Source organism: Sus scrofa, chromosome X, assembly GCF_000003025.6.
Source record: "Sus scrofa isolate TJ Tabasco breed Duroc chromosome X, Sscrofa11.1, whole genome shotgun sequence".
NCBI lineage: Eukaryota > Metazoa > Chordata > Mammalia > Artiodactyla > Suidae > Sus > Sus scrofa.
Window position 1 is genome coordinate 61577691 of NC_010461.5, and position 12652 is coordinate 61590342.

General features: G+C 36.3%; 1 protein-coding gene across 10 annotated transcripts in view; it reads right to left on the bottom strand.

Moving 5' to 3' along the window:
• ATRX (ATRX, chromatin remodeler) overlaps positions 6338–12652 on the bottom strand; it is a 288314-nt gene continuing 281999 nt past the window's right edge. For all 10 annotated transcript variants that reach the window (XM_003360375.5, XM_021080085.1, XM_021080083.1 and 7 more), the window contains 3 exons: positions 11878–11973; positions 11076–11204; positions 6338–10064 (listed from right to left, as the gene is read on the bottom strand). In XM_003360375.5, the coding sequence (XP_003360423.5) occupies positions 9786–10064; positions 11076–11204; positions 11878–11973 (504 nt within the window). In that variant the 3' untranslated portion in view covers positions 6338–9785. The remainder of the gene's footprint in view (positions 10065–11075; positions 11205–11877; positions 11974–12652) is intronic.

The following is a 12652-nucleotide window of genomic DNA, read 5'->3' on the forward strand; positions in this document are numbered from 1 at the left end:
CCCAAGAAATAGCAACAACAACAACAACAAAAGACAAAAAAAAAAAAAAACCATGAACAGAAAACATGACTTTATAAACATAATGGATAATTACAAGATGTACCTAAGTCCTTTGTTATGCCAATTAAGAAATAGGAACAGAAGTCAAGCAGAGAGAAGAGAAACTAAAGAAGGGGAAGGAAAAAGACAGAAACCCAAAGAAAACGACAGTGAGATATATATATATATGACACAGAAACAGACTTTGATGGTGTTGACATTGCCATAATTTTCTCTGTTAATATATGACAACAAACACATCACACATCAATTCGTCAAGCATTTATCTCACACTTTTTCAGTGTCAGGTGCTGAAGATATTAAAGTGAGCAAAATAGACGGGATTCTGCCCTTACATATCTAGAAATTAATCACGAAATCACACAAATAACTATTTGTATTAGTTTCCTATTGCTGTTGTAACAAACCACCACTAATTTAGTGGCTTATGACAACACCCATTTATTATCTTATAGTTCTGTAGGTAGAAGTCTGACACAGTTCTTACTGAAGCTAAAATCAAGGTGTCAGCAGATCTGTGTTCCCTTTTGGAAATTCTAGGTGAGAATTCTTTTCTTCGCCCTTTCTGGGTGGAAAAAGGCCACTTGGAAAAAGGCCACCTATATTCCTTGCTTCATGACCCTCTTCCTCCATCTTCAGGTGCAGCATTGCATCTCTCTGACTCTCTCACTCCTGGTCACATCTGCCTGTTAACTCTCCTTCTGTCTCTCTCCTCCACTTTTAAGGACCTTTGTGATTACTTTAGGCCCACCAGATAATCTCGGAGACTCTTCCATTTCAGTTGATTCTCAGCCTTAATTCCTGCAACCTTAATTCCTTTGCCAGGTAACTTAACATAGTCACAAATTCAGTGATTAGGAGGTGGACGTCTTTGGGGGATCATTATTCAGATTACCACATCATGTAATTATAATTTGTGCATTACAGAAACTCTTGGCTTAAATGGAAATTTGACCTTCTGTGCACAGGTACCAAACATGGCATTTCCTAGAACTATCCTATTCTGAGTTCTATTTCTTGCTGCCTATATATGTTTGTGTTTGGGCTTGCTTTTTCCTCTGAGGCATCCTTCTCAATCTCTACATGTCCAGATTATAGCTATCTTTATAGGCCTTGCTTGAATGGTACCTAAACTTTATCAGGTGAAAAAATGAAAAATAAACTTCGTTCGAAATAGTTCTATTTTTTTGTTTTGTTTTGTTTTTTTGGTCTTTCTGTATTTTCTAGCCCACATCCTCAGCATGTGGAGGTTCCCAGGCTAGGGGTCTAATCGGAGCTGCAGCCACCGGCCTATGCCAAAGCCACGGCAACACCAGATCCAAACCACGTCTGCGACTCACACCACAGCTCACACCAACACCAGATCCTTAACCCACCGAGCGCGGCCAGGGATAGAACCAACAACCTCATAGTTCCTAGTCGGATTTGTTTCTGCTGAGCCATGATGGGAACTCCCCTGAATAGTTCTATCTTTAAACTTCTCAGTTGGTGCCTAATTGAACTTGTGAGGAAGCCACTGTATTAAAAATGAGTTCTGATATATTAAAACATATTTTAAAGTACTCACACTGGACTTTTCAGACACTTCTGTTTGGATCACAGAAGGAAATGAAAGGAGAAAGCCAAACCCTGTAGGCACCACTGAAGAGAGACAGAAGGAAGTGCCTTGGAAAAAAGCTTGTTCAATGGCAAAAGCAGAATCAGATAAGTGCTCTTGAATCCTCCCTCTTCCAGGTAGTCATGTGACACTAAGCGAATAATTTATTTTAAACCTATTTCCTTATCTGTAAAATAGAAATTATGAAAGCAACTAGTCATAGTGCTTGACACATAATAGGCATTCAATAAATCTTTATTGCTGTGTGAGAAAAGATTCAGAGAGGTGAAGTAACTTGTCCAAATTTATAAAGATAGAACCAGGCCTCCAAATTCTAGCATATTACAATGATTTTGCTGTTTTTTACTTCTTTGGAAATATTTAAACTATTCATAAATCTTCCGGCATATCTCTGTAACTCAAGTATAGTTAGTTGTGGAGTTCCCTTGTAGCTCAGCAGGTTAAGGATCCAGCATTGTCATTGCAGCAGCTTAGGGCTGCTGTGGCACAGGTTTGATCCCTGGCCCAAGAACTTCCACATGCTTCAGGTGTAGCCAAAAAAAAAGTTAGTTGCCCCTATCCTGACAGATATCACTACACTAACAGAGAGCTGTTTTGTTTCCTTGTGAATACAGCAGTATTGCTCATTTGAAATAGAGGATTTTGAAGTAGTTGGGACATCAACCTTCTTCATCTGAGATCCAGAAAGCAGAACATTGCTTCTAGAGCCTACTGGTCTAAACCATGGTGAGTGTGGTGAAAGAAGAAACTTTTTGAGTTAAACATCCCATTTTACAGTTGTCACACAGGAATTTGTTTCCCTGTCATTTGGGTTCACATATCCCTCTACTTCCCACGAACAGTTCTCACTTTAAAGTTTAGTTCAGTACTAATTATTCTGAAATTTTGCTTAATGTACTCTGGTAGACTGAAAAAAAAATGAATTGGAACACAAATGTAAGAGGAGGCATATGAATGGAGTGGAATAGAAACTGGAGTTCCCATCGTGGCTCAGTGGTTAACAAACCTGACTAGGAACCATGAGGTTGTGGGTTCAATCCCTGGCCTCGCTCGGTGGGTTAAGAACATGGTGTTGGCGTGAGCTGTGGTGTAGGTCACAGACACAGCCTGGATCCCATGTGGCTGTGGCTGTGGCATAGGCTAGCAGCTATAGCTCCAATTTCACCCCTAGCCTAGGAACTTCCACACGTTGCAGATGCGGCCCTAAAAAGCACACACACACACAAAAGAATAAGAAACTAGAAGACATGGGCGTCCTTGGGAGAAGACATCTCTTCTCTCTCTAGACCTTATTTTCCTGACTGTAAATGGGAAGGAATAGGCTATCAGGGTCTCTAAGACTCCCTCTCATCTCTAGCACTGATGATTCTATAAGCATCTCTCTCTCACACACACACTCACACAGAGGTATTAGAATACAAAGGGATGTATATGTGTGATGGGTTGGGGGGATACTTTGGAGAAGGGGGGAAAAATTGCAGGCAGACACTTCATTTCTTTATTTGAGCCTAGCACATCCAATAGAGTGTGTAAGGTATGCAAGATATGGGAAGAAAGGGCAGGAAAACTTAATAGAATAAAAGATTTACTTTGCTAAGGATAGGGTCCATGCAAGCCTATTATTACTAAAGACTTTGACGGCCAACCTCCATTCTGTGTTGTTGAAAACCTACCAAGAACAAGAAATGATAATATTAAGACCTCAAATGATAATATTAACCACATTTCTTTTTCTTTGGTTTTGTTTTCATTGAAATGTATTCCATAGGCTAGACACAAGCTTCTACCTGCTTTGCTATTGGCGTATGAGGACAGCTACAGAAAAAAATGATCACTGTTTCACTCCTTTCTTCTATTATTTTTTGTAGCTTTCATCAAAAGATTTTACTATTACAAAACCTTCATCTCAAAAAGCATGCCATATGTGTTGTTATATACAAGTCAATATAAACACATATTGCCTCCTATTCACTCTCAACTTCAGCCAGACCAGACAGTGTAAATATCAGCCTGACTTGGGCTTTACAGTTATGAACAATCGAATGGGAAGTTACCAACTATTTGCTAAAAAATTGACTTTACAAAAGCAGATATTGGGAGTTTCTGTCATGGCTCAGTGGTTAACGAATCCGACTAGGAACCATGAGGTTGCAGGTCCATCCCTGGCCTTGCTCAGTGGGTTAAGTATCCGGCGTTGCCGTGAGCTGTGGTGTAGGTCGCAGATGTGGCTTGGATCCTGCATTGCTGTGGCTCTGGTGTAGGCCGGCAGCTACAGCTCCAATTGGACCCCTAGCCTGGGAAACTCCATATGCTGCAGGTGCAGCCTTAGAAAAAAAAAAAAAGGCAAAAACAAACAAAAAACAAAAGCAAATATTTACCCTGATGTTTTGTCATGCATATAACCCAATCAGGGAAACAAGACATATGAATCAGATCCTTAAACACGTTTTTTGTTTTGTTTTGTTTTCCTGCAGAGTTCCAGAAGCAGTAAGAAACACAGCTCTGGGAGTGCCCCTGGGCAAAAGATAAAGGAGGTTACAGCTCGTGGAAGTGGTAATTAGAGCCAATTACAACTTGACTTATCTGCTTGTCATTAAAATGCCTGTCAGACCTCTCATTTTTCTAAACGGAGGAAAAGAAAAGGCATGGCTTAGTTGGGGAGAGGGTTAGCCAAAGGGAAGAGATTTCTAATTCTGTTCACAAATTTACCATGTAACCTTAGACAAACACATCACCTTTTGGCTTCAAATTGTGCTTTGCTCACAGCTAAACCCCAGCTCTTGGAGCTTAAAAGGACCTCAGGAAATCACCTGGTCCAGCCTCCTGCTTTTAAGAAAGTAAGGTATTATTAGAGTCCCATTTTCCAAATGAGACATGAAAGGCCCAGATAATTTGACTAGAATATGTCTTCTGCCTCCAAAGGGCAATAGATTTGATTTTGGTCTTTAGCTTAACTGTCACAAGGAAAATGTAATTATTCTCCTCACTTTTCTCGCAGATAAGTTATATACAGGTTAACACAAAATAACCACAAGGTACTTTGGAAATACCAAGGGGAGCTTATAAACATAACATTACCAACAGAGATACTACCCCTTGGAATGAATGAGTCTCGAGTAAAAGTAGTAGAAATGGATTTAGCCCTTTGAAGAGTTACCTTGAGGAAAGAAGTAGAATTACACTCAACTTAGTTAAATGGACCAAACTCACTTTCTGCAAATATGTATAAGGGATAATTAGGAGCAATGAAAAATTATGAAAGAACAGGAATGCACTAACAGATTTATCATGAGGCTGAGAGAATAAACAAAGAGTAAGTGAAGTTTTGTGTGTAAAATCAGAAATCCTGAACAAAGTGGGCTCCCTGAGGAAGGATAAAAGGAAATAAGGTTTTTCTTATACTTTAACAAGTTTACTATCCTATACAACCTCAAATGATTTTTTGCTTTTTTCCTTAAAATTGTCTGTAGTTTGGTCACTGAATGCCTCATTATCTCTTCCTGTCTCCAGTCTTTCTTCACCTTACATTCTAAACCATTCAAATTACTTCTGCCCAAATCACTATCTTTATCTGCTACTTTGAACACATCAGCCATCTCACAAACTCTTGTTATCCTCCATATTGAATTACTTATTCAGGATTTCAAGGCCCTCTATCTATCCACTACAATCTAGTCTGTCTTTCCTGATCCTTCTCTACTTTTGTTCCTATTCTTTCAATACTACACTTTCTCTTCATATACCTGAAATAAATCCCATTCTTACATCTGGTAAGTCTTCACCTTCCTTGAAAATCAGCACATATTTGATGTGAGGACTATAGGGAGGGGGCAAAATATATTTAATAGGTAGAATTTTCTTAGTAGTCATCTGATAAAGTCAGCTAAAGGAGATTGGAGCCAAGATCCCTTAGGTGTTTCTTATCTGGGAGGCGAAGTGAGGGCATAAATGTTCATAAAGCATTCAGGAAATGCTGAGTAGATGCTGCTTGGAATATGTGGCAGTTTTGAGTATCAAAAGAGGAGCTGCACTATTTTAGGATGTCTTACTTTCATTCCTTCAATTAAAGCTTTAATAAACGCCTCAATTTATATGCTGCCTTGGTGAACATGTGCAGTGGTCACCATCAGAAAGACAAATCCCTAGAGTGATGAGAGGAAGAGTGATTTCCATAGTTAGCCAAGTAGGCACAATAGTGTCAGAAAGGTTATTCCAAAGAGAGGGTGGCAGTATATATTGTAAAGAAATTTTACTGCAATACATATTCCAGGAAGTAAGACTCTCAGGCAGGGACAAGGAGGGCATTTGTTTTTGTCTTTTTGCCTTTTCTAGGGCTGCTCCCGCGGCGGCATATGAAGGTTCCCAGGGGTCTAATTGGAGCTAGCCACCGGCCTCCACCAGAGCCAGAGCAATGCCAGATCCCAGCCGCGTCTGCAACCTACACCACAGCTCACGGCAACACCGGATCCTTAACCCACTAAGCAAGGCCAGGGATTGAACCCTCAACCTCATGGTTCCTAGTCGGATTCGTTAATCACTGAGCCACGACAGGAGCTCCTTGTTTTCGTTTTTTTTTTTTTTTTTTTTTTTAATTAGATCCAACATGAGCGCTGTGGGCAGTTTGGTTACCTTGCAGATATTAAGCTTAGAAACGGTATATATTTTGGATTTTTAATTTTTATTCACTTCCATATAACAGCATATATAAAATGTTGCACAGACAAAAAGCATTTCTGAAACTTTGTCACTCCTTTGAGGTTGGCACAGATTACATAACTTCGGGGGAAAAAAGATCAATGGTGGAAGAATTTTCATCTCTAAGGGTAGATTTTATTTGGAGATAGCCAAAAGTCATTTGAGACTAAGTCAGATTAGATCAGGTAAACATAATTTTTAGAGAAATAAGCATGTAAAAGGATGATCTATTTTACTGTTAAAATATCTCACAGCATGCCACCCTCAAAGGAAACTATTTTTACTGGGATACATAAGTAATTGTTTTTAGAGTTTTGTTTAGGGTACAGAAATATGTATCTGATTTTATGATACTACAGGTAAAATGGGCATATCTAAGGGAAAACTATAAAATATTTAGCTTCTTTGGAGGCCAGGTAATAAGGTTTCCATCAACCTGCTATGGCTTTGCAACTGTAAGCAGCTTTTGTATCAAATGTGGAGTGACAGCTCTGCTTGACTTAAATATGAGTGATGCAGCTGTTGGGAAGCAGGAAATGGTGCTGGATTACACACAGACAACCAAAACTAACACAAACACACATACACTTCCTGGTATGTAAATTATTTTTGAGGTTTGAGATCTCCTTTTACAGAATTTAGTATATAACAGATTCAAAAACCAAACTTCTTGACCTCCCAATATTAAATAACTAAATGTGCAAAAAGAACCACCATTAAATAGCACATCAAAAGCTATACATTTTCTATGAAACAATATGTGCACAGATTTTCAAAGCTGTGAAAATGCAATAAAGAGCACAACACATTTTGGTCACTTTATTAAATGACATTAAATAGTTTAAGTTTCAACTACTAAACAGCACTTTGAATGGTGAAAACACATTTAGTATTATTGTCATACTCGAATGCTTTTCTTTAAAAACACAATTCCAGTCCTTATATATATATTACAAAACAGCCTTAAAGGAAGAAGTGACATCTTTTCTACAGTACTTAAGATACTCAATACAGAACTGAAAAGCAGTCTAACAGAAACAAAGGCAAGTCTTCACAGCTGTATGATTTCAGCAGCCAAAGCTGGATGATGGACTGAAACATTACTATACAACTGGGACAAAACATATACAATATCACAATACTAAGCAAAAACGCTTTACACCCAAAGAAATAAAACAGGTTACAAAATGTGGAGAATTTAGCAGGCAAAACTGTATTACAAGCAACATTTTAAAACATCATTTTTTTAAGCCATTGCAACTATTCAAAACATCTAAAACAAATATAAAAATGAGCCTTTTAGTATCTTATTGATGTGATTTTGTCTTTAAATATTTGTTAAAGCTTGATGTTATACTCAAAGTACATATTATGTAGCTAAAATGTCAAGTGAAGAAGAGTGTATGCAAAGTGGTCCAAGTTTTATCTCAAACTCTCTTATTTCCAATTAATCCATCTATGTGTGTTATTCTTTAAGTCATAGTTTGATCCATGGTGAAAAAGGTTTAGAAGGTTGCCTAAAATTTTGACATCTATGTCTTTGAGTAAGTAATTAGACCATGTTGAAAGTTCTGAGGTCTAGCAAATCAGGTTTAAAGTATTCTGGACTTGTAGAAGAAATACCAACTGATAACAGCTGGCAAGAGTACACTGTCTTCAAATATTTATCTCATAAATCTTGTCTTTTTCATTTCTTTTATAGTAAAAACACATCCCCCAATGATATAAATTTGATTATACGGCTGGCATAATATCCAAATATATGGAATTTGTTGGTGATAACTCACCATGGAAAGGTAAGGGGTGGATCCACCAAACCTCAAAATTCTATATGACAAACCTAGTGCTCTTGGATGTTTTACCACTAGTTCCTTCATGATAAAAGTAGAATCTCTTAATCCTCCAAACAACTGAAAACAGTTTCAGCTAATGTCAAACTCTTTCTAATCCAGTGATACCTAGAGCAAATACTCTACCCCACTTTCTTTTTTTTTATGGAATTCGTTAATTATTTCCACTACCTGTTATGTCACCATCTCAAAAATGGTTTTGCCATGTTGAGTTGACTCTCACAGTCTATCTTTTTCGTTAAGAAACTCAAGCAAACAAATTGTACATGAATAAACTTATAGGTCATTTTTACAGGCCTGGGGTAAGAAAAATGACAATGTAATGACTTTCTAGTAAAACCTCATAAAAGGGTATTAGATGAATTAATTTTAATCAGAAAACTGCTTCACAGATCTAAACCAAAAAAAATCAAGCTTTGAAACATAATTTATGTAAGAAAACATAGTTGGGAAAAAACACAATGATGAGAGAAAAGAAGATGAGCATAGAAGCCAGTGATCCTTATCTTTAGGAGGAATTATTTCACAATACTGACAGTACTGGGAATTGTTAAAGCACATTCGTCATGTGAACTTAAAGTCAGCAATGGTTCTGCCATTTTGATGTTTATAAAACAGGGTGTGAACCTAACAACCACAAAGTCATCCATAACCTCCTAAAATGCTAGAACTTAATTTTGTTAGTACACATCCCACTGCCAGCAACAGGATGAAGCACTAGCAATGGCACCAAGCAGTTAAGAGATGTGCTTTATATTAGTGCCAGGAGAAAGAAAATTCATGTGTGGAAGATAATCCACAACCCTGAAATTTTACCAGTAATTATTTCAGCACATATAACTGAAAATAAAAAATGGCAGAAAGACTAAAGAAGAAAAAAGAATTCTCTTCTTAGGCTGTACTTAAGGCTGTTTATACAATGCTAGGATAACTGCAAGACTCCTCCAAGTTTTAGAGCAGTAGTATTTAAGAATATTGCACACAATTCTGTGTAAAAGATAACCCTTAGTTTCTAGCTTTCAGTCACAGAGATGATATAGCAGGAGCCCAGTTTCAGACTTCAGTCAAAGGAACATTTAAAACCATTTCAATCACTTTAATCAAGAAATGGATTAGTAAGTACAAAAGTATTTGATAACTTGAGGAATCAACTCTAAGAACTCAGCTGTGTGTTTTTATATGTAAAGAATGAATATATAAATCTGTATTCTTTCATAAATTCTTTAATTTTATGACAATTTTATGGTTGCTAAAAGCAGGCATAAAAATTTAGAGAGGAAGTCTGTGGAGTTGTTACTGTTATGGAAAGACTTGTTTTCACTGAAAACAATTTGAAAGATCTTCTGTACTCAATGTGTGTAAGAAGATTCTAGGCAACATCACTGACAAGTGTCAGGAAGAAATGGTATGCCCTATTAAAAAAAATTTAAAACTAATATGGAAGATTGGCATTTAAGGGGACCAAACTATTTATACAGTTGAGTTCTGTTAAGTCATTGATTCCTAAAAAAATAAAAGATCTTTCTATGATTTTAACAATCTTTTAATCTTTTAGTGCAAAATCACATTGATTTCCCTTGGGAAGGTCCTGGATTTTTGCTTCTCATTGGGGGTGGTGCACGCTGTAATGGTGGTGGCTGCATACCACCAGCCACTGACTGATACATTCCTCTCATATCAATCTGCTGGTAGTTAGAAGGATTCATGATTAAATTTGGAGGCTTTGGCATCATGAGGTGACCCAGTGTTGCTTGTTGATAAGTCATTTGCTGCTGTTGCTGCTGATTGTACTGCTGCTGGAGCCTTCGGTTCATAAGTATCCGCTGGACACAGCTGATTAACTAAAGAGAGAAAAGGGAGCTGTTACAAGTGCATGACCTGTCTCAAAGTGGCAGTATCAAGTTTTGAGTTGAAATCAATTTGTTAAGGGGGTACCATACCAAAAGGCAAACACATTGTTATCACCATTACTAATTTGATGGCATTCACAGGACCATTACTATAGAAACTGGTTAGTAACACCATTTAGGGCTAAATTCTCTTAATGACTTGATTATTGTAGTGCAAGCCACATTTAGGTTAGTTGCCATAGTAACCCGTCCAACACTGTGATTAGTCTCAAGTATTAGTTACAGCACTTATTGTCAAGTCTCCTTTGTCATTCTCTTGAATATTTCACATGATGACAGACAAATAAACATTTTTCGTGACAAACATCAAAGGGAAAAGGCACTTGCAGTGGGAATAATTCCTACCTGGGATGTCTCAAATTCCTTAAGATAATTTAAAACCACATAATTCTACAGTGCTTTCTAAGTAAAATTCATACCACAGAAATTGATTCCCTGGTGTCAAGAGTTGAAATTTTCCAGTGCAAGGCTGATGGCTGGCAAAGGACTGTGCTGAGAAAGATGATCAAGGATTCTGGAATATGTTAGTCTTTTAAGAATTAAATAATTTAGTAGGAACCTGTGTCATATATAGCTCCATATTTACTGTCAAATACATTAAAAAGTATGGAAGTCGTTTAAAAGTAGTAAATGTGGTAAAAAGTTTGGCATAAATTCTTTTCAGATGTCTAGAATACAAAAAATAAATAAATAAAATTATATGGAAGAAATCCTATATAAACTTCAAGGAGACCCATTTGGGAAGTTGTTGCTCCTTTGCAATAAAAGACAAATTTTACTTGACATTACTATGTTTTTGGATGAAACTTCTTCTGGGAATAACCAATGACCATTCATTCATCTGTCCATATAAGGGATGGTTAATGACACAGATATCACACAAACCCATTATTATAAATTCAAGAAAATTAAACACAACCTAGAGATAGTCCGAATTCTTACCATCTGTTGTTTTGTCAATACGTCATTGTAGATTGCTTCTCTTCGTTTAACATCAAGCTCCTGGCTGGCTTGTCTACTTAATGCTAATGCCTGTACCTGGGCCTCTGAGAGATTCATGTTTTCCTTCCACTAAAAGAAAAGTTTCTATTTACTCCTTATTGCAGTAGAATTGAGGAAAAACAATTAAGGTACTTAAAGATATTCAGGATTTTTAAAGTTTTTTTCCCCTTTTCCTTTATTCTTTTCTAAAGAAAACAATGATTAAAAGCAGGGTACTAAGTTGTCCACTGTTACACAAGGGTTAGATATGTTTGGAATAAAACTATTTGCATTTAGCATACATGTAAGAGTAACTTGATCCCCATGCTGTACAGCAGGAAAAAAAATAAATAAATAAATAAATAAATAAGGAAAGAGAAATCAAAGTATTACTTTAGGTATTTTGTGATAGCATTAATAAAAATAATTTTTATCAATAAAAACTATTTGCATTTAATTTGTGTAACTGGTAATTAAAATATGTTTATATAAACAATGCATAGATTTCTCTGATTTTCCAATTTTGAGATTTTAAATTTCTCTTTTGTGCCAACATCTAGGTGAAACTGCTGAATTATATATTATATATATATAGCTTGGCACTATTATCCAGTTTACTAATATTTTACTATTGCAAACCAAATTATAAGAATTATATTCTTCTCACAGAAGTACTGAAGCAAACAACAATTAAAAGTTAAAACAAATGGTGGGAGGAGAACATAAATTGCAAGTGGAGTAAGACAATTGCCAATTAACTTACTACAGCTGAAATTATATCTTCAAGAGGCTGAATCCTCACTGCTGTCACACTGTTTGTTGCTTCCACAACTTTTTCTCTTCCTTGATTAATGAGGTCCTAGAAGAGTGCAAGAAATTATTTTTACCATGGCATGTAAAAGACAGCATAGTTTTAAATTATAGGGATCCCCCTCTTGCCAATTTATAGCACTTGGTTTTAAAACTCTTTGAATAATCAAAAAGAACAGCAAAATTCAGCATCAAAAAATGGAGTAAAACTCATCAGTCAAGGTCTTCAGATGTGTGGGTTTTATTGCAATAATAATTTAAATGACTCCATAAGCACATTTAAAAAAGAAAACCATGGATTCAGTTAGGGTATTAAATTATTGGTATATTAAAACTTAGTCTTTCTTATTCATAATTGATTCTAGTTTTAAATTATTTCATAATACTATGCATTATTATATACTTAATGCTGCATCTATATTACATTAGAATGTAAATCAATGTGTGCGTATTTATCCTACTTTCAAACAAGCAAGTAATTTGTTTATTCAGAATATTTTATAACTGAAGAAAGTGCTATTTCCCAAGCCAGTCAGCTGCCCTATTGTTCCTTAATTAAAATAATTCAAACTATATTAATTCAAGGCCTGATTCCCTTGTGCTCTGAACAAACCACATTTTATTCTCGTCTATGCTGGTTCAAAAAGGTCAACAAATAAAAGAAAAATTTCTTGGTCTATTCAGAGGTAATCTTTTGGAGAATGTGATATTCCTGCATAGGGAACCTT